The sequence below is a fragment of the Helianthus annuus genome, chromosome 9, assembly GCF_002127325.2.
Source record: "Helianthus annuus cultivar XRQ/B chromosome 9, HanXRQr2.0-SUNRISE, whole genome shotgun sequence".
Classification (NCBI taxonomy): Eukaryota; Viridiplantae; Streptophyta; class Magnoliopsida; order Asterales; family Asteraceae; genus Helianthus; species Helianthus annuus.
In genome coordinates this window covers 95,068,502-95,090,528 of record NC_035441.2, presented here as the reverse complement: position 1 = coordinate 95,090,528, position 22,027 = coordinate 95,068,502, and the positions used below count along the sequence as shown (strand labels likewise).

Below are 22,027 nucleotides of genomic sequence, written 5' to 3'. Positions count from 1 at the left end.
TTGATTATATATACTTGATCACATAAAAACCAATTCCCACAAAAAGTGAGTTTTGAGACTTTATTGAGCATACAAATATACATCTTTAAACTAAATGCTCATTTTTTGTTTCTTGTGTGAATAGCCGCTTGGTTCTTACGACTCTAGAACTTGCCACGACGATACATTCCCGGTCCTTACCAACTTAAACCCGAGTAAGTAAATGATGGAGGCATTAGGACTAACCTTTTTTTATTTCTACACCATTATTTTTCTTTTTTGTTACCACCTACCCAAAATCCCCCCTAGTTAACCCCTTTAAGCCTAAACCTTTTCATTTCTTAACCCAAAACAAACACCCTTTTACCCACCAAAACCCTTTTTCATTTTACACCCTTTATTTTAGTAACAAAGCTCGGTTTTTTATTATGACTTTCTTATAAAAAAATGAAGCCAAAAGAAATAAACAAACATGTTTATCCAAAAAGAACTTTGTTTGGAGAAACGCTTCATTAAATATAAAAAAGTAATAAAAATAAAGTCTTACGAAAACCGACGCTTTTTACGCCTTTCGCCCTTTTCTACTAACCACTAACCCAACCACCTACCTTTAACCCAAGCCTAACCCTTCCCCCAAAAGTCCTCTTGATATTTACAAAGGTGTATAGTTAAAAAGGAGGAATATTGATTGCTTGGCAAGCTTATGGTAGGAGTAAGTTCCATTCCGCTCTCGAGTGTTTCACTAAAATACACCTTCGGCCGAGTGTTGAGTGATCCCCCGTGAGGTATGTGAACTTGTATATAAATGGAATTTTAAAAAGGCATGTTATGCCCTAATAATTAATTTATCTTATGTAATGTTTTAAATAAATCATGACGAATAGGATTGTAAATAAATAAAAATAAAACTTAATAAAGAATCTTGGAAATCCCGACACTCTATGACAAGCCCAAAAACCTTCTCTTCTACCCGTTCCATTTGGGAGTGTAAAGCCACATTATAAAGAGTTTTGCTTGAGCACAAGCAAAGATTCAAGTGTGGGGGTATTTGATGTGCGTAAAATGCAACATATAAATTACATCAAATGTGGCATAGAACTAACCTTTTTTTAGTACTCATGTTGGAAAAAGTGTGTTTTTGTCTTCCTTTTGTATTTTCAGGAATAAATGAGCTCAAATGAACAAAAGAAGCAAAAAGGCAGCTAAATCTAACATAAATACAAGAAAAGGAACAGACGTGGCATGCCCGACCCCCCGACAGCATCTTCCTAAGCAAAAACAAGATAACAAAAGGCTGAACACGCCCCGTGCTCAATGAGCACGAGGGCGTGCCCAAGTGTCTGCAGAAAAGACAAACTTGTATAAGCTTTTATTACCCACCACGGGGGCGTGCCCAGCAGACACGGGGCCGTGCCCAGCGGACACGGGGCCGTGGTCAACTCTAAGATTCGCATAATCTAGGAAAATCTTGATAGTATAGATACGCTTCTGCACACGGGGGCGTGCCCAGCGGACACGGGGGCGTGGTCAACTAATGCAGACAAACTGCAATTAATGAAGAAAGAGAAGATGGGTGGACACGGGGCCGTGTCCGGACTTCTTTGCAGGCTATAAATAGGGGTGCTTGGCTCATTTGCAAACCATCCCTTGGCAAACCACCTCTCTCACACTTCACCCACCCACCACCACCATCACAACCCAGATCCACCACCATCATCCATCATAGAGTGTGTGAGTAGTCTCGGGATCCAAGATTGATCGTAAGAGTTCTTGACAATCAAAGGCCATGTTTGCCTAAGTCTCTTACATCACTTGGTGAAGACAGGTGTCTAGTGTAATACTTTTTATTTTTAATCTTTTCGCACTTTTTATTTGGTTATGTATTAATGACTTTAATAACTAGTTTCTTATGTTGAAGGTGAATATTCCTTATCATTTGTCTGTGGTGTCTTGGCGTTATTTTACTGTCTATATAAAATAAAAGATTTTTACCATTCATATCTTCAAGGTCTATATGGAGATATGGTGGCTACCTAGTCGGGGGTTAAGGGAATGGTTTGGTAAGAGTCTTGCCTTGTTCAGTGTATAGATCCTGCAAGGACCTGGGTCAATTTTAGTAGGACCTCCTTCAATACCCACTGGTATTGGATGGTGGGGGTCCAAACTCTTTGATCCCCTCATATGTAAGCTACTATTAAAACTTTAACCCTGCTACTTAGGACTGCATCTCTGCTGACTCAGACTACTTAGCCGAGGGTAACGTCACCTTCAAAAGAGGGGCCTACCACATTACGCATTAATAACTTAATTAATTATCTTTCAATAATCCGACCCTTTAGGATTGTATCCTTGCTGACTCAAACTACTGGGTTGAGGGTAACGTCACCTTCAAAAGAGGGGCCTACTACAATAACTAAGATAATCTCTTAAAAAGTGCAAAAGTGCGGAAATAATCAAAGGTTACACTAAACACGAGTCGGATCCAAGTGATTCATCTTGTCTGTCTATTTTTACTTTTATTTTTATTTTCATCATTTTTAGTTTTTATTTTCTAGTTTAAAACCTTTTTTCTAAACTTTTGATTTGATTAGACGTTGAGGATAAACCGGTATTAAAAGCTCTTGTGTCCTTGGACGACCTCGGTATCTTACCAACACTATACTACGCTCACGATGGGTGCACTTGCCCATATGTGTGTTTGGTGTTAGTAAAATATCATGTTTTTAAATTTAAAACTTGACTAACGTGTAAAAAGGGCTAAAAATATATATAAAAATATACGTGACTCATGCACACATCACGGTCGAAGTTCGAAGTTGTTGGCCTCGACATTTGGTGCATTGATAGCGGCGCCGAGATTACCTACGGTGGGTCGTAGGTAATCCATGAGAGTACGTTGATCCGCCATCGGAAGTGGGTCCCCCGAAACTTTCTCTTGGTTTTTAGCTTTAAGTCTTTTTCTTAGAAAGCGTTCGGGTTCGTCTAGAAGTTCTTTAATGTCTTTACTAGAACTGGAGCTCATACATTGCGTAGAAAGTTCAGATGTGGCGACTGGGTTCCAAATCCTGCAATAAAAACAAAAAAGAACGTTGGTCAGAAGTTTCACCACGGCCCCGTGCTCAGATGAACACGGCCCGTGGTCGGAGATACAGTAACTGTTTTTCGGATCCCTGTTACTGGGGAGCTCGACACGGCCCCGTGTTGCACCGACACGGCCCCGTGGTCAACTCTCTGTAACTCGGAAAATAAAAACTGCCAGTAACAATGCTGGGCACGGCCCGTGTCCGACCAAGCACGGCCCGTGCTGAGCTCTGCAGAAACTGAAAATTTAAGAAAAATCCTAAAAAAACAGAAAAATAAGAAAAAAAAACGATTAGGCCGTTGATTCCTAACTTTCTTAAAATCCTTGTGTCCCCGGCAACAGCGCCAAAATATACGATTAGGTCGTATATTTTTATGTATATTTTTTAGCCCTTTTTACACTTTAGTCAAGTTTTAAATTTATAGAACACGATATTTTACTAACACTAAACACACATAGGGGCAAGTGCACCCATCGTGAGCGAAGTATAGCGTTGGTAAGATACCGAGGTCGTCCAAGGACACAAGAGCTTTTAATACCGGTTTATCCTCAACGTCTAATCAAATTAAAGTTTTAGAAAAAGATTTAAACATGAAAATAAAAACTAAAAATGCTGAAAAATAAAAATAAGAATAAAAACAGATAGACAAGATGAATCACTTGGATCCGACTCGCCTTTAGTGTAACCTTTGATTATTTCCGCACTTTTGCACTTTTTAAGAGATTATCTTAGTTATAGTAGTAGGCCCCTCTTTTGAAGGTGATGTTACCCTCAACCCAGTAGTTTGAGTGAGCAAGGATACAATCCTAAAGGGTTGGATTATTGAAAGATAATTAATTAAGTTATTAATGCGTAATGTGGTAGGCCCCTCTTTTGAAGGTGACGTTACCCTCGGCTAAGTAGTTTGAGTCAGCAGGGATGCAATCCTAAATAACCGGGTTAATGTTTTAATAGTAGTTTACATATGAGGGGATCAAGAAATTCGAACCCCCGCCATCCAATACCAGTGGGTATTGAAGGAGGTCCTACTAAGCTTGACCTAGGTCCTTGCAGGATCTATACACTGAACAAGGCAAGACTCTTACCAAACCATTCCCTTAACCCTCGACCAAGTAGCCAACCAGTGGTGGACCTAGGATTTTTTTCACTGAGGTCCACTTTTTTCGGTATTCATATTTTTCACAACCATACATTACAATTCCCGGGTCAGTCGTCATTCGGGTCGGGGTGGGCAAGACGAGGAACATAAAAAAATACAATATCATAACAACACTATATAATCATTACTCATTAGAAAACACACAATAAAAATACGATATCATTCGAAATGTAAACAAAACTTACAAATTTCTAAAGTTATTCTCTACGAGTTTCATCTTTTAAAAATATCCACTTACAATTTTTTAAAGTAAATCACTGAAAAATGTCTAATTACATTTTCGACTGGAACATTGACAAGAAAATCTCTTTCGACATAACAAAAGCAAGAGTCATTCATATGATTTTTACATATTGATATGATTTCTACATGCAAATTCATAGTAAAAAAATACTAAAACAACAAAAAGAATAAATTAACAAAATTCAAGTTACAAAAATAAAAAAATAGGTTTACCTTTGTTAGTGCATGCGTCTGTCGACTTCGTCTTGTATCAAGTCTTAGTCTTAGATAGTTAGATCAGGGCACGCAGTTCAAGATAGGTCTAATTCCGCATGAAAGAGTAATTTCGCATGAATGGTTCAGCTTGTAATTCCGTACGGAATTAGATTCCGTATGGAATTCTAATTCCGCATGGAACCCATTCATACGAAATCATGGTGCCTATATATACCCTTAATGCGATATTAGATTTAACAATTCCGGTCAGTGCAACGAAGTGCTGCCGAAGTGCCGACTCGTTGTAATCTGTTATTATATCAATCCGAAAGGCAGTTTATGAGTATATCTTACTGAATTGACCTTGTTTTGTCTGTTTCCGCCTTTCGTTTCAAGGGTAAACTCTTCTGATCGACTCGTTCGGATTCGAAAACGATCCTACAAGTGGTATCAGAGCACAGGAGGAAGAGTTCATACCAATTCAGCTGCAAATTCTGATTTCTACACCTTCTTTTCTTCATTAAACAAGTTTCTACGGTTAAAATGATCTGAATTTCACATATCATATGCAAAACAGTGTTTTAGCAAAGCCTTGAGAAAATTGGACACTAATTCAATCAAAATCAGATAAAAATTGTAATTTTGTATGAAAATGTATTCGAACAAAATGACATCAGAATGATTTCGCTTGAAAGTGATCTTTAATTCCGCATGGAATTACGGAGTTTAGCTGATTTCGTTTGAAAGAGAAACTATCTCCGTTTGAATTCGTTCAAACAATATTATAATTTCATTTCAAAGTCTTAATTTCGTGTGAAATCTGAGTAATTCCGCACGGAATTACCTGATTCCATTTGAACATTGCTAATTTCGTTTGAAGTCTTTTGTGCAGGGTAATTTCATTTGAACTTTGTAATTCCGCACCAAGTGATTCCGTTTGAAGATTAATTCCGTTTGAATCTGCTTTTTCACTTAAACTTTGAAAACCGAAATATGGAAGAGGAATTCTTCAATGCGTTTGCTACTCCGATTACCATGACACAGCAAGTAATGCTAGAAAATGAAACGGGCACTATGCAGAAACCACCCAAACTCATGAACATTGAGGAGTATAAGGGTTGGGAAGAACGTTTTGAGAACTGGGTGCAAGCTAATTATCTGGATGCTTGGGAATGCATTGAAACGAAATACGTTAGACCAACAAATGATGACGAAGAAGTGATTGCTATCAAAGATCTTAGTGCTGAGGAGAAAAAGAAATACAAAAACGAAAAGATGATGATCAGTTTATTGCAACAGGCAGTCAAAGAGGATATCTTGGTCTTACTACAACACACTGGGAGTGCATATTCGATTTGGAAAGCATTACGATCTAAGTTTGTTGGAAGCCAAGAAATGATCAAAAACAAGAAATCACTTCTGAAAAAAGAGTTTGATTTATTCCGTGGGTTGAAAAATGAAAGCACAAAGCAGATAATTGAAAGATATTGCAATCTATTGGTAAACATGAAGAGAGTTAGCATCAACAAAGACAATGAGGAGTTGATTGAGAAACTAGCAGATGCATTGCCATATGAGACGTGGGGCACATACTTGATGATGCTGAGAAACAAGAAAGGATTCAACAATCTAACACTGAGCAAGTTTATTGAGAAGCTTGAAGCACAGGAAATGGAACAAATTAAGATTTCAAGAATGAAAGTGTTTGATGGTGAACAAGACATCAGTTTGTATTACAAAGCTGGGTTAAATGAAAAGACAAACATGTCACCGAAGGTTGAAACTGCATTCAACACAAAGACTTCATCAGGTGGTTCATCAAAAGGATCAAACAGCAAAACAAGCTTTTCTTCATACCCATCATTTGATCCGAATTTGGCAACAACAAAGAATGGCAAGAAATTACAGTGCAATATTGTGTTGAATCTTGAGGATGATCAAGATTATACAGAAGAAATTGCAAAAAGCCACATGTCTTTGTTGGGGACTGTTTTGGAATCTTATGGTAATTTTGTAGCAGGCAGGATCGGGAATCCAATGTTGACTAAGGAGGATTACGATCAGATCGATGCTCGATGCTGAAGAAATGGAGCTAATGGATATAAAATGGTGTTTGGCGAGCGTGTGGAGGAGAGCTGAGAAATTCAAGCAGATTACAGGAAGAGATGATCTCCGTGAGGCTAATGTTTCTACTTTAGGTTTTGATAAATCTAAAGTTACTTGTTTTCGTTGCAGGGAAAAAGGACACTTCAAGAGGGAGTGCACTAATCGTGAAGCAAGTGGAGCTCAAAATCCATTCAACAACAATGATTACTACCAGAAGGCTATTTACCATCAAGTTGCTCAACAACCAAATCAACAACAGGCACAAACAACACATGGAAGGAATGTGATTGAAGAATCTTCAAAGAGAGCTTGTATGGTGAATCAAGATGAAAAGAAGTCATCAACAGGATTCAACTGGGACAAATATATCTTAGCTGATGGTAAAGCCTGTGTGATAGATCAAGAAGATGAAAAGTTACCTGAAGGGTTTAGCTGGGAAAATTTCAACTGGGATGATTATGATACTAACAAAACTCCAGTTCACACAGCTTTTGTTGCTCGAATTGAAGAAGACAGTGATGATGATACTGAGTATTATGCAAAAAAAATGAGAGATCATTTGAAAATGATGGCAGAAAGTGATAGTGAAGATGAAAAGGCTAAACAGAAAAAGAAAAAGGTCAAAACACCGGTCAGCAGTGATGATGAAGATGTTCCGGTGATCAGAAGAAAAGTGAAAGAAGTTCCAAAGTTCAAAATAGATGAAGAAGCTGATGCACAAAGATTCCAGCAAATTGTGAAACCTGTGAAATTTTGAAGAAGAAAAACAGTGAATTGATCAACAACCTGAACAGGTTGAAGGAATCTTACGATGTGCTGAATAAAGCCATGAATATGTACAATGATACCAGCGAAGAACAGGCAACAGCAATGAAGACACTTCAAGGAGCGTTCATGATAAAGCAAAAAGTTGTGAACAATTATATCGAGAAGTGTGCTACTTTAGAACAGAAACTGGAAGCTCAAGGGATTGAAACTGAAAGAGTAAATCGTTTGTTGAAAAGTTACTCATGTACTTCTTATGTTATTGACAGGATTTATCCAACTGTTGAAGGCATGAAGGTGTTTGAAGATGATGAAGTAACTAAAGAACAAAAGGTTTCTGAAGAAAAGACTCATGAAAAGATTCCAGTAAAGAAGAATGACACAAAGAAAAAGACTGACAAGAAGAATTCTGGTAAGAAACAAGGTGTCAGTTATAACATGTGTCCACCCCCGCTGGAAAATGGATATTTGCCCAGAAATCCAAATTCTTAAAGAGTCCAAAAGGCCACAAACTTACAGTGGGAGTCGGAGTCATCAGTCAATTTGCCAGAAAGTATTGATGTTACTTTCACATCGTCTGACACTGATCAACAATCTCAATTGATGAAGATAGCGGTGGATCATGTGTTAGATAACGATGAAACAGAGGAGTCAAAGTCGGAGTCTATGTCGGAGTCAAAGTCTGAGTCTAGCACTCCGAGTCAACTGGAAAAACAGGACAAAAGAGTTTATAGTAAAGATTTTCTTCTATCAAAATCTAATTTGGATGACGAAACATTTAAAGTTGCTTATACTTTGAATGATTCTGACAAATTATATTCTGATGAAGAATTTCCAATAAGAGGTGTCAAAATTGAGATGATCAAAAAGGTTTTCAAACTAACAAAAATTAATATTTCTGAAATAAAAGATGTAAATCTTACTGATAAACCTAAAAAATACACCTCAAGAGTTCAACAAAGAGAAAACAAGAAAAAGGGTTACAGTTCTGGTTCTGATTATCGAAAGAAGCCAAACCATAACGGTAATTTCAAAAAGAAAGGTTTAGGTTTTACTCCAACAGAAAATCAGAAAAATGAAAAATATGTTCGAGATTTTAAATCAAAGATGACATTTGTTTCAGGTATATCTTCTGAAGAAGAGAAAGAAAAGTTGTTCAGAAAGCAGTCGAACAAAGAATTCCTTGCAAAGAAGCAAGAAGAGATGCAGACTGTGTATCAGAAGAAGGAAACTCGAACCTGTTTCAAGTGTGGAAAAAATGGTCATATTGCCATAAAGTGTTCACAGACAATTCAAACCAAACAGGGAGTTTCTAAAATGAAAGAGAAAGTGATTGAGTTTGAACCACTAATTGATAGAACCAAACTATTCAAAAATTCAAAATTTGAAATTGGTGAATGTTCAAACAGGTTTTACAAGAAAAGAGCTAAATCTGACGACCAGAAATGGGTTGTTAAGAAATCTGGTGATAGTTCTAGTAATGATTCTGATTCTGCAAAATCAGGTGAGCTATCTTCTGGCGATGAATCTGATTCCACAAAGTCAGATGAGCCACAGATTGAGGAAAACGGTGAAAAATCAATTTCGACTGTGGATGATGAGAATTTTCCACCACTTCGGGCTAAAAATTTTAAGAAGAAAATTGGTAAAGTTGAAATTTCAAATCAATTTTATTCTGATAAAAAGGTTTTTGATGTTGATAAGGCCTTTAACCCCAAAGTAAAACACATCTTTGGTAAAATGATTGATGAGAAAGTCAAAGGGGTTAAAGAGTTCTATAAAAAAAAGTTGGAAGGTAAGAAACCGAGTATTGGTAACTCGGTATCACCCAAGGTTGGTCAGGCTTGGGTGGATATATTCTTTGAATGAAAAACCTGACTTGCCGGAGTTCCCAGGTTGGTAAGAGTGGAGCAAGAATCGGCATCTTTCTTTGTTTTTGGATTGGTATATTTTCAAGTGGTAAATCAGGGACATTAAGTTGTACTTGATGTTCTTACAAGTGGTATAGAGGTTTGTTCTGACAAAGTGATTATTCAAGGTCATTAATTTGAACTTGATGTAATCCTCATACAAGTGGTTGAAAAGCAATATGATGAACCCCGAACCTACAAATGGTTTATATAATCAACAAAACTTATTTTCCGGAAAAACCATTTTGATTAAAAGAAACTTAAGTGTTTTGAAATCTTAAAGGGAAAATAGTTTGTTGAAAGGGGGAGTTCTGATTGTTTATGCCAAGTGGATGGCGAAATGAATCAATTCACAGCAGTTGTCAATTTCTTGTACAGGTTGTTTTCAAATTTCTTTAAATGTGTTTGCATTTTAGGGGGAGTAAAAATTTCAGAAAAATCCAAAAACATTAGAAAATATTGGAAAACAACAAAAACATGATAAAATGAAAAAGAGTTTTGTTGCAAAAAGAGGAAATGATAGTACATCAGTGGACTATCACAACATGCTAAAGAAATGGAAAGTCAAAAATGTGATAAACAATCTCACTGTGGATGTGCCAGTAGATTTTTACACATTTAGTAAATTGTTTTCGAGATATAAACCTAAATTTCAAACTTGCTTATCTCGTGGGTAACATTTCTTGAATATATGGGTAACCCCCGAAATCTTGTTTGAAAGGTCCCTCTTTCTGAGATACTAGGTCTTTATACTCAGTGATATCTTGGGTATTATCCAGAGACTTCTGATTTTGTGGAAGCAATGGCCTAGTCCCCGTATAATACTTTGCAAATTGCTTGAAATATAGCACAACCCTCAGTACAAAAGATGATGAAACATTGAAAAATGCTAATCATGTGCTGTTGAAGAAAAGATTCTCTAAAGGGAACACACCAAAAGTCGAGCCGTCGTCTGTCTGCTGAACGGAAGTTCTGACCTGAGCTCTCACGGTTTCACATTTAACCCCTTTACAGATATCATCTAAGTATACTCACATGTAAGACTGAATATTGGGATCTGGATACGGGAGTATATTCAAGTGGTGGGGCACGCGAATGAGTTTAATTCCTTAAGATGTTAATCTCGTATCTCGGAGCAGTTGAACTTTGTGTGAAAATTTAAGTGGACCAGTATACTGACAATCTAAGTGAATTGTTTAGAACTTAAAATGTAATGAAGCATAACGGTGTTAATAATTTGTCTCATAAACTAATATGCTCCTCTTACACAAACTCACAAAAAGATTGTCTGTAAATATTTCTTTAATGCATTTCATTATATTCAAAAATCCAAAAAGATTTTTAGTGTGTTTTAGCAACATTTTTTTTAAAATCCAAAAAGATTTTCGACAACTGTTGTTGAAAAGCTGATTTTCAAAATTCCAAATGCTAAACATGATTAACATTATTTTGAGGGAAAGATTGTGTTTAAAAGTTTTTAAAATCTCTCTTGCAAGTGGTTCATCAGAGATCTGCAAATGGTGTATATGATTGCAAAGTTCTTATGGTATAAAACTTACGTTTGTGGTAGAGGATGTGCAGGTTTGAGTTAGAGCTGGGTTAATCGATCCTGAGAAGCTTGTGATTAGAGAGCCAGGTTTCGATTCTGAGCAGAGTGTGAGCCAGGCAACGATCTTGAACCTGTGAAAGCCAGATTGCGATTCCAGCTGATTGAAAGGGGGAGTCTGTAAGAGCCAGAGCAAGTGTTGATCCTGGATTTATGGTCATGCAAGAAAGAAGAAATCAACATTCGAGGGGGAGATTGATTGATTGAAGAGGAGAGAGAGATTTGATGATGCTTTACAGTGTAAGATATTTCAAAGAGAAGCCCGAAGACTGATAAAGACTGAAGATGCGAAGACTCGACACTGAAGACTCGTCAACATTCGAGGGGGAGTCTGTTAGTGCATGCGTCTGTCGACTTCGTCTTGTATCGAGTCTTAGTCTTAGATAGTTAGATCAGGGCACGCAGTTCAAGATAGGTCTAATTCCGCATGAAAGAGTAATTTCGCATGAATGGTTCAACTTGTAATTCCGTAAGGAATTAGATTCCATATGGAATTCTAATTCCGCATGGAACCCATTCATACGAAATCATGGTGCCTATATATACCCTTCATGCGATATTAGATTTAACAATTCCGGTCAGTGTAACAAAGTGCTGCCGAAGTGCCGACTCGTTGTAATCTGTTATTATATCAATCTGAAAGGCAGTTTATGAGTATATCTTGCTGAATTGACCTTGTTTTGTCTGTTTCCGCCTTTCGTTTCAAGGGTAAACTCTTCTGATCGACTCGTTTGGGTTCGAAAACGATCCTACAACCTTTGGTGGCAGGTTGGATTATTGGATAGTGAAAGGGCAGTTGGGCTTTGTTGTTCGTGTGCACTGCGTGGCTGCTCCTATATGTTTTTTGTGTAAAGGGTAAAACCCTAACTTATCAATTTACATATAAAACAAAAATTTAAAAAGACGGTTTGCTAGAATCGAACTGGGGTCTGCTTTGTAACACATAAGGTGAAATACCACTAAACCGGCTTCCATCTTGTTTCTATGGTGTCCATCTTATTATTTTTATGGGGTCCTTCATAAATTTAATATACCGGTTCTATTACAATTTTTAAAAACATTGGGGTCCGGGGACCCTGACCCACTCAATGTGGGTCCGCCCCTGTAGCCAACATATCTCCATATAGACTGTGGAGATATGAATGGTGTAAATCTTTTATTTTATATAGACAGTAAAATAACGCCAAGACACCGCAGACAAATGATAAGGAAGTTTCACCTTCAACATAAGAAACTAGTTATTAAAGTAACATAACCAAATAAAAAGTGCGAAAAGATTAAAAATAAAAAGTATTAAACTAAATGCTTGTCTTCACCAACTGATGTAAGAGACTTAGGCAAACATGGCCTTTGATTGTCAAGAACTCTTACGATCAATCTTGGATCCCGAGACTACTACACACACTCTATGATGGATGATGGTGGTGGATGTGGGTTGTGATGGTGGTGGTGGGTGGGTGAAGTGTGAGAGAGGTGGTTTGCCAAGGGATGAGTTGCAAGTGAGCCAAGCATGTAACGCCCCTAACTTATCATTTACAAAAGATCTTAACGTGGATAATAGATGTTAGAAATTTCGGCATGACCCGTACATAAATAGACCACTAACACCTGTTTTATACGGTAAACCATTTCTACATAAATCATCCTTGACAAAAACCCAAAACGGAACGTTTAAGTTGTTTACAACAAGACTACCACTAAAAAGTTTTAAACCAAACCATAAGGACATCAAAATACTACACAATTTAAAGTACATAAGACCAAAAGTTTAGACCACGTTATATTCACTTATGATGGAAGCGTGTAGTGGGCGTAGATCAAGTGTGCTCATTCCAAATCGTCCGACCGCCTAGCTTGAGGATTTACCTACATTCAACATAACAAATAATTTAGTATTTCGTCACTAACACATCTAAGTAATAAACCGATTCGTCTCTTTCACGGTAATACATCATTCAATTACTTTACTAACCGTTAAACGGTTCATTACATGCTTGCCTCAAGGTAGAGACTAAGCATACTTTTCTTAACATACCCGCTAAGAACGGATACTAGTAACATTACATAACTTCCATTTGGTTCATTCATGACGAACAAGCATATTATTTACATACTTACTTCATACTCCGATCCGAGAAAGACGGATCGAGTAGACTTTCATTCAATACATACTTAACTTCCCATACCCGGTTTAACTAAAGAACCAGATATGATGCATTATCTTTCATAACTTATTCATTCCTCACAATCCGTTTATGACGGATCTTGCTTTTACTTTCGAAGAACCATAGATATCAAATCTCACAATTTTAACATAACAACACAATTCAAAAATGAGACTATTAAACAGATGACAACGTTATAGAATATGATGTACACTAACGTACCTCGATCTTGTGAACTTTCTGATTTCCTAGTGTTGGAACCTTCTTCTTTCACGCCTATAACAACACATTCATTCATTTATTTAGTACAACTAAATCTCATTCATTCACCTTCCAAATTATACATATTATTCTTTTAAGCATTTCATCAAACACTTGGTGGGCATCGTATTTACTAGCATTATGTACAAGTATACAAAGCATGAATTCCTACTAGTTCATCTTATAATTCATCAACCATCAATCCATGTTCATATCCTTCTTTTATCCTACATAAATCTTCTAAGATTCAAGCATTACAACATCATCATATTTCAAGATTCTACATGATTATAGCTACTTTGATCATCCTATTCATAACACAAATTCATGAAGTGGGGTTTTACTAAAATCTTTCAAGTAATCGAATTTACACATAAATCTTGTCCTATAGTGAAGTTCATACATCTATTCCCACATCTTTTTACATAAACATATGATTGGGTTGAAACCCAATTCCTATTGTTCATCAAATCAAGAAATTTAACTTACCACTTCAATAAATAGGTTTAGATGGTCGAATTCTTAACTCATGCAGTTCGATTTCTATGAAATTCTCTTTAATTTGGCTGGATTCAAGAACTAGGGTTGAACCCCCTTTTCTCCCTGTTCTGATCGATCTCCACACACGAGAAGTGTGTGTTTTTGAGTTTTGTTATACATTCATACTTTCACTTTAGAGCTTTACCAATTTACCCCGTCTAGTTATGCATTTGTTTTATTTAAGCATTTCTATTACTAACTAATTATTTACACACATTTTACCAACCAAGTTGGGGTTTTTAATTTAATTCATTTTACTCCATTCATAATAAATTTTGGGGTGTTACAATATATATATATATATATATATATATATATATATATATATATATATATTGTTAACGTTTTTGGGGTGTTACGAAGCACCCCTATTTATAGTCTGCACAGAAGCCCGGACACGGCCCCGTGTCCACCCATCTTCTCTTTCTTCATTAAATGCAGTTTGTCTGCATTGTTGACCACGCCCCCGTGTCTGCTGGGCACGGCCCCGTGTGCAGAAGCGTATCTGTAGTATCAAGATTTGCTTGGATTCTGCGAATCTTAGCGTTGACCACGGCCCCGTGTTGGCTGGGCACGCCCCCGTGTTGGAAAATAGAAGCTTCTACAACTTTGTTTTTTCTGCAGACTCTTGGGCATGCCCCCGTGCTCAATGAGCACGGGGCGTGTTCAGCCTTCTGTTCTCTTGTTTTTGCTTGGGGAGATGCTGTCGAGAGGTCGGGCATGCCACGTTTTTCATTTTCTTGTATTATTGTTAGATTTAGCTGCATTTTTTATTCTTTTGTTCATTTAAGCTCTTTTAACCCTGAAAATACAAAAGGAAGGCAAAACACACTTTTTCCAACATTAGTACTAAAAAAGGGTTAGTTTTATGTCACATTTGATGTAATTTATATGTTGCATTTTGCACACATCATTTTTCTTACCCATTACGTGGGGATACCCCTTTGTGGGTTTAAGTGGCGTGTCGGTTAATCATGTCTCGTACTGGGCCCCATATGTATTGACAGACATGTAAAACTGTATACAAGATCATTTTGAATTGTCCCAAGTTATTTATAAAATCATGTGCCTTGTGCACAGAAAATGATTTTGAAAATGTTTTCAAAATGTGTCGGTTGATTGCATTTACCAGTGTAAACTGACGTATTTTCAAAAGACTAAGTTACAGGTGCAAGTACGTAAATAGGCTGGAAGTTGCTCGGTAATGCTAGAAAAGGAATTTGCAACTCCTTTGCAAAAAGTCTAGTAGTCTGTTGATCTCCTTTTTGTACATTTTACGATTCGCCTGTGGATCTTTATTATTACAAGCTGTCTGTATATTATTTTGAACATTTGGACATTTGGTTTGTATAATATTTTAAAACCAAGACTTCCGCTGTGATATCTGTGATTATTTGACCATGAGGATACCAATCTTACGTCACAATACTCCCCATCCGGACCCACCGGGATTTGTTGTAAATATCGGGGTGTGACAAAGTAGGGGCAAGAAAAAATGTGGATCGTGCTTTTGGTGCACTGAAAGGAAAATGGAGCATACTTAGGAGACCCATGCGCACTATAACGGTGGACAAGATTATTAGCGTGACGTATACGTGCATGATACTGCACAATATGATCTTTAAAGGATGACGGGAATGCATCCTCACCGGTCCACATTTGAAATCCAATCGTCACAGTTCTTGGGGAGTTGATGGATTAAGATACGCATTTTCGACTTGGAAATGATCTTATAGTCCATCTTGCAGCTCAAGATCTACCGTACCTCGACCATGACTAGTTTGTTTGTTTTTTTTTTTATTATGGGGGTGTTTGGCCTAGCTTTTTTTTTTTTTCGCTTATGCTTATATTTTAAAGTAGCTTATGGTTATTTTCTTTCATTTGATAAGCTCTTTTTAAGTGTTTGGATTAGCTTATATTCTACAAGTTGCTTGTTAATAAAACTTCAATGCACTTATATCACATAACCATTGTGTATCAGATTCAAATAACTTAATCCACCATTTGAGGGCAAATGAGTAAAAAACCATCTTCTTTAAATAAGCTTCTTTAAAATAAGTTAAATAACCATCTTCCCATAAGTTTCTTCAAATCAACTTATATAAACTAATAAACATAAGCTTAAAAAGCTAAACCAAACATCTAGTTAAGTTTATTTTATAAAAAAAAAAGCTAAAAAAGCTATAAGCTTGATTAAAAAAGCTAGGCCAAACACCCCCCAATTAGACATATGATATGTTTACCCTTAAAAAAAAAATTAAAAGCCCATCCCGATGCACCTTCTTCTACACACTAAGCAAGCACCCTTGTTCCCCTTGATCTCAGTTTTCCTCCTCCATCCCAACAATGGACCCCCTTCCCAACGGCAACAACGTAGCAGCAGCAGCAGCTCCTCCATCTTCTTCTTCTTCCAAACTGACGGAGTCCTTAAAATTAGAACATCAGCTTCTTCGAGTCCCATTCGAACACTACAAGAAGACCATCCGTGCTAACCACCGCCTAGTCGAGAAAGAGGTCTCCGCCGTCATCTCCGCTTTACCACACTCCGCCGATCATGACGACGCCATTCACCATCTCAATTCACTTGTTTCCAGATTACAAGGCCTTAAGCGGAAGGTAATCTCTTTTTTTTTGTAAACCTAATTTGCAATTACTTTGCTAGGGTTTCAATTATGTCAATGCAGCACTTTATTATTGTTGTATTCATTGATTGGAACCCTAGGATTTTTATTTGCAATTACTTTGCTAGGGTTTCAATTATCTAAATGCAATACTTGATTGTTATTATATTGATTGATCGGAACAGTAGGAATTTTTTATCGGAAAATGTTTAGTTAATCAGTGTGTTTTAGTTTGCAATTAGTTTGCTAGGAATCTTTCTTTTGAAAATAATTCGTTGATCGGTGTCTTTCAATTTGCGGTTAGTTTGCTTCAGTATTATTGTATCGATTGATCGATCGGAACACTGAGTTTTCTATAGGAAAATATGTCGTTAATCAGTGTGTTTTAATATGAAATTATTTCGCTAGGGTTCTAATTATATAAATGCAGTACTTGATTGTTGTTATGTTGATTGATTGGAACTTTTGACCAGAAAATATTTTTTTTTTTAATTTGTAACAAATCAGTTGGAAGATGGAAGTAGGGCTGAGCGTCTTCAAGCGCAACGGTGTCGGGCCAGACTTGATCATTTGGAATCAGCTGATGGTGACAATATATCGGAGTGGAATAACACGCGCTTGAAGCGAATTCTGGTGGACTATATGTTGCGAATGTCGTACTATGATACTGCCACAAAGCTTGCTGAAAGCAGTAACATTCAGGTATTTGGCAATGATATTGTGTTTCTTTATGCTTCTGTTATGGCAATGGTGTCTTTGATATTGTGTTTTTTGATTCTCTGATATTTTTATTTTGATAGGATCTTGTTGATATTGATATCTTTTATGAAGCCAAAAAAGTTATCGATGCTCTTCATAATAAGGAGGTAGCTCCCGCTTTAGCCTGGTGTGCTGATAACAAGTCCAGGTTAAAGAAATTCAAGGTACTTTTTTTATAATTAAAAACTTGTAATTACTATTGATATTAGGGTTGTAAACGAACCGAACGAACACGAACAAGGTCATGTTCGTGTTCGTTCATTAAGGAAATTAACATGTTCACAAACTGTTCCCGAACTCATACCGAACATAAGTTTATGTTCGTGTTCGTTCGTTAAGGAAATTCAATTGTTCACGAACAGTTCGTGAACACGAGTCTCGAACACAAACGAACGTAATCAAATAAAAACTAACGTAAACGGACATTTAATTTGAAAATAAAATATAAAAATACTGTTATCCTTAAACATTGGACATAAGTAGTTCAATATAGCCATCAAATGATAAATCAAAACACAAGAAGTCTATTACAACTACCAAACGATGAATCGAGTTTAACTAACTTAGACGTAATTATCCCAAAAAATGTCTCTGTCCAAATTTTAGCTAATTTAGAAAAAAATAACGTTTCAAGTTTTCAATATGTTTAGATAAAAGGTTTATTATTTATTATTTTTTAATATAATCAAACGAACATGAACGAACTTAACTGAACATATTACCAAACGTTCACGAACGCAGTCGAACAGACGAGACCTATGTTCGTGTTTGTTTGCTAAGCTAACCAAACAAAAATTTTGTTCGTGTTCGTTTGTTAAATTAATCGAATGAACATAAACAAACTTCCCGCCGAACGGTTCACGAACTGTTCGCTGAACGTTCGGTTCGTTTACAACCCTAATTGATATAAGAAGCATGCACTGGGTTTGTTATCTAGTTGTTTCTTTTTACATTTCACTATGTATTATTGAACACATCCGAGCTTAAATTTCTGGGTTTCGTAACTTTTGCATCAACATTGCTAATATTAGTTTTTTATTTATGACAGAGCAAGTTTGAGTTTCAGTTAAGACTTCAGGAGTTCATTGAATTGGTGCGTAATGAAAATAATGTTCAGGCAGTTATTTATGCGCGGAAGTACCTTGCGCCATGGGCGGCTACATATATGAAAGAATTCCAGAAAGTTTTTGCCACACTGGCTTTTACAAGTAATACTGGATGCGAGATATACAAGGTTATTATTCTTACTAATACATGCTTTGTAACATATTCACTATAAATTACAAAATTATAACTTTAATCTGTATTGATATGATAATTTGTTTATGACGTGTTCATTGGTTAGCGTAATTGAATTACTCTAATTAAGTTTACTATTTCGGTGGCAGGTTTTATTTGAACCAAAGCAATGGGATTACTTAATGGATCAATTCAAACAAGAATTTTGTAGGCTATACGGCATGACTCTGGAGCCTTTGTTGAATATTTATCTCCAAGCAGGCTTATCCGCTCTGAAAACCCCGTATCCTAATGTGTGTAACATAACACACTTTCATCATTGTTTTATTTTATTTTTTTTTTGCTTACATTGTTTTCAAATCAATAATAGTTAAAGAGTCTTATGAATGGTTTATTATTTTTTTTCCTGTTTGTACTAGATATGTTTAGTTTTTGCCTTGACCGCTTTAGATTCTGTTATGAGGATGATTGCACAAAAGAAGATCCTTTGTCTCAAGAAAGCTTCCGGAAACTCGCAATGCCGTTGCCCTTCTCAAAGCAACACCACTCAAAGCTTGTCTGTTATATAACGAAAGAGCTAATGGATACAGAGAACCCCCCACTTGTCCTGCCCAATGGCTATGTTTACAGCACTAAGGTTAGATATATACTACGATTACATAACCTTATTATTATAGTAATAATCTAAATGTTTGGAAAAGCAATTTAGGAGACTGTATGCATTGTTGGCTTAGTTTATAACCTGTTTGACTTTGACCCGTCACTCAATTTACATGTTTCATTAATGAAATTAGCAGGAAAATTTTATTTTTTAATTATTTTTAATGCAGGCTCTTGAGGAAATGGCAACTAACAATAATGGAAAAATTACCTGTCCAAGAACAGGCTTGGTTTGCAACTATACTGAAGTCACCAAAGCATTTATCTCATAATATGCCTACTCATCTAAGTAGAGGTATGCTGCAACCCTCATTTCTATTTATTGCATATATACATTATGTATGTATATATATGCTAATCACCTTCCGTCTATCTGTCTTTGTAATTGCTGTTTGTACCTAAATCAACCATAAAACTTCCCTTCATTGGAACCGTCTGTTTGAATGTCCAAATGTACAGTTTGTTTTTCAGTTACTTGAAAATATATATCTGTTTGACTTCAATCGTGTTTGGTACAAAAGTTTATCATATTGACATGACGTGATAAGCCGACATTGTAACTATGTATTTTGTTATTTGTAGATTTTAGTAAACTACGTTACGATCCGCATATTTAATGGTAAACACAGTCTGGTATACAGTCCTGAAGAGCGAACATGGGTCTGTTCGGTTTTGAGCCAAAACCAAACCAATGTTTTGGTTTATAGATTTTGAAATTGTAAATCTGTATTAGAACTTTTCTCACATATTATATATTATTATTATTATTAGTGAAGTAATCATGCCTATTGATCATAATCGGCACTGTAGAAAAAGTATAATACAAGTATATTGGTTCAATTCGTCTCAACCCAACCCGTTTTAACCCGTGAGTCAGCTAGCCTGTTCATGTTGTCACCTGTACATTTACATGATTACATTCACTGATTTGCTGTGAGTAATTAACATTTAACAGCTTCATTGAAATATTTGGATTAAATGTGTTGCCAATGGTTCTAAATTAAATAGGTTAGAGAAGTCAAAGCGTTTAAAACAAGAGACAAAAAGCTCGGATATATAGAATTTACTTGTTTAACTGGCCAACCCGTTTGCAATTTTACTGCAATCCTTTATAACATGTAACCCATCTTACTACCGGTTTAAAAATTTTGTATTAAACTTTATTTGATTTGTAAACCTGTTTTGGCCTGCCATCCAGGTAGGGGTGTGAATTTCTGACACGACCCGAAAACACGACACGAACTTAACACGAAATTCGCGGGTTTGGGTTTAGGCTAAACGGGTTCGGGTCAGTTTCAGGTTGAACCCGCGAACCCGTTTAGGTAAATGGGTCAGGTTCGGGTCAACCCGGTCGGGTTGGCGGGTTGACCCGTTTAACCCATTTATATTAAAATTATACTTTTACAATATGTTTTAGGTCACAATTTGATTAGGTGTGTAATTTTATGTCATAAATATAACTTAAAAAGGGAAATTGACATAATATTTTATGATTTTGATTGTAATTTTATTATATAAATTTGTGTTTTTTGTAGTAGATGTTAATTTTAGTATATTAATTTGCTGAAAAAAATAAAAAAAATAAAAAAAATTCGGGTTGAATGGGTCGGGTTCGGGTCAGCCTGAGAATATTCGGGTCGGGTTCGGGTTCAAATGTATGACACAATTTTCGGGTTCGGGTCGGGTTCGGGTTTGTCTAAAATTTTCGGGTTCGGGTCGGGTTGAACCCGCCAACCCGCGAACACGACCCGTTTAGCACCCCTACATCCAGGTTGACTTGTTTGGATAAACGACGTAAACGGGTCATGTCCAACTTGCATGCTTTTAGGCAATGTTTTAAAAACCGGTTCAAACCGGCCGGTTGTACCGGTTGAAGCGTCCGGTTAAACCGCCCGGTACACCCGGTTGAAACGTTTCTGAGTCAAATCCGGTACGGTATAAAAACCGGATTTTAAAACATAGTTTTGGAAAGACATTACCGTAATGCTAACACTATTAACAAAAGATATGTTAGGAATTAGGATGAAGAGATGCAATTTGAACAGAAAAAAAAATGCAACAGCCTACCTTATGGATGTGCTCTGAGTTACTATTTGTTTGTAACTAGAGATGGCAATAGATTGGGTAAGGCACGGGTCTCTTTTTGATAAATAAATAAGTAGATTAGTATTTTGTTACTAGGGAAAAGAAGTTAATTTTCGCTAGGAATGATAGGAAGCCATAGGATTATGACATGTGACAAATTTTAAAATAAAGAGAAAGGGTATTTTAGTCAATCCAACTCCTTCTTCTTCCTTTTTCAAAACCCAGTAAATTCAAAACCAATCATTTTCAAAACCCACCATCTTCAACTATTTCTTCACTTTCTATCTCAATAATCACTACATTATAGTGTGATTTTCATCACCAATCAATGATTCAAAACCCGATCAACGTGTTCTTCAGCTTTTTTTTGAAGAAAACCCAGTTTAATTTCATAAAAAAATCTCGTTTTTTCCGGTGATTTTGGAGATAATCACTCGATTAAATTGCTGTACTAAAAACGCATCAGAAAAATTAATTTTCCAGAAATTGGCTCATTTCGAAGACAGTAATTCGTAGACAATTCAGACAGTTCACAGTGACACACAGTTTTATGTGTCCATTGCGTTTTAGAAATAAGAGAGTTTTATGTGGTTTCTGGCTATTGCGTTTTAGAAAAAAAAAAAAAAAAACACATTTTTAAGTGTTTTTAGT

The 22,027-nt window shown here is 36.3% G+C and overlaps 1 protein-coding gene and 1 long non-coding RNA gene across 2 annotated transcripts; one reads left to right on the top strand and one right to left on the bottom strand.

The window, feature by feature from the left end:
* Window positions 1-12,642: 12,642 nt before the first annotated feature.
* On the bottom strand, window positions 12,643-14,084 carry LOC110877677. Its single transcript, XR_002557222.1, has 3 exons — window positions 13,962-14,084; window positions 13,434-13,487; window positions 12,643-12,912 (listed from the first exon to the last, which is right to left on the bottom strand). It is a non-coding gene; the product is annotated as an uncharacterized LOC110877677 (long non-coding RNA).
* Window positions 14,085-16,225: 2,141 nt separating this feature from the next.
* Window positions 16,226-19,830, top strand: LOC110877676 (protein MAEA homolog). The gene is made up of 7 exons (XM_022125851.2): window positions 16,226-16,628; window positions 17,141-17,335; window positions 17,434-17,556; window positions 18,441-18,626; window positions 18,781-18,914; window positions 19,082-19,268; window positions 19,462-19,830. Exons 1-7 carry the CDS (start codon window positions 16,359-16,361, stop codon window positions 19,561-19,563), a joined length of 1,197 nt encoding a protein of 398 aa, XP_021981543.1. The 5' UTR covers window positions 16,226-16,358; the 3' UTR covers window positions 19,564-19,830.
* Window positions 19,831-22,027: the final 2,197 nt, after the last annotated feature.

Bases quoted from the DNA above. Each gene is read 5' to 3' on its own strand.
- LOC110877676 (XM_022125851.2), top strand. From the start codon at position 16,359: ATGGACCCCCTTCCCAACGGCAACAACGTAGCAGCAGCAGCAGCTCCT. The intron at 16,629-17,140 runs GTAATCTCTTTT...GTAACAAATCAG, and splicing joins TACAAGGCCTTAAGCGGAAG to TTGGAAGATGGAAGTAGGGC. The intron at 17,557-18,440 runs GTACTTTTTTTA...TATTTATGACAG, and splicing joins CCAGGTTAAAGAAATTCAAG to AGCAAGTTTGAGTTTCAGTT.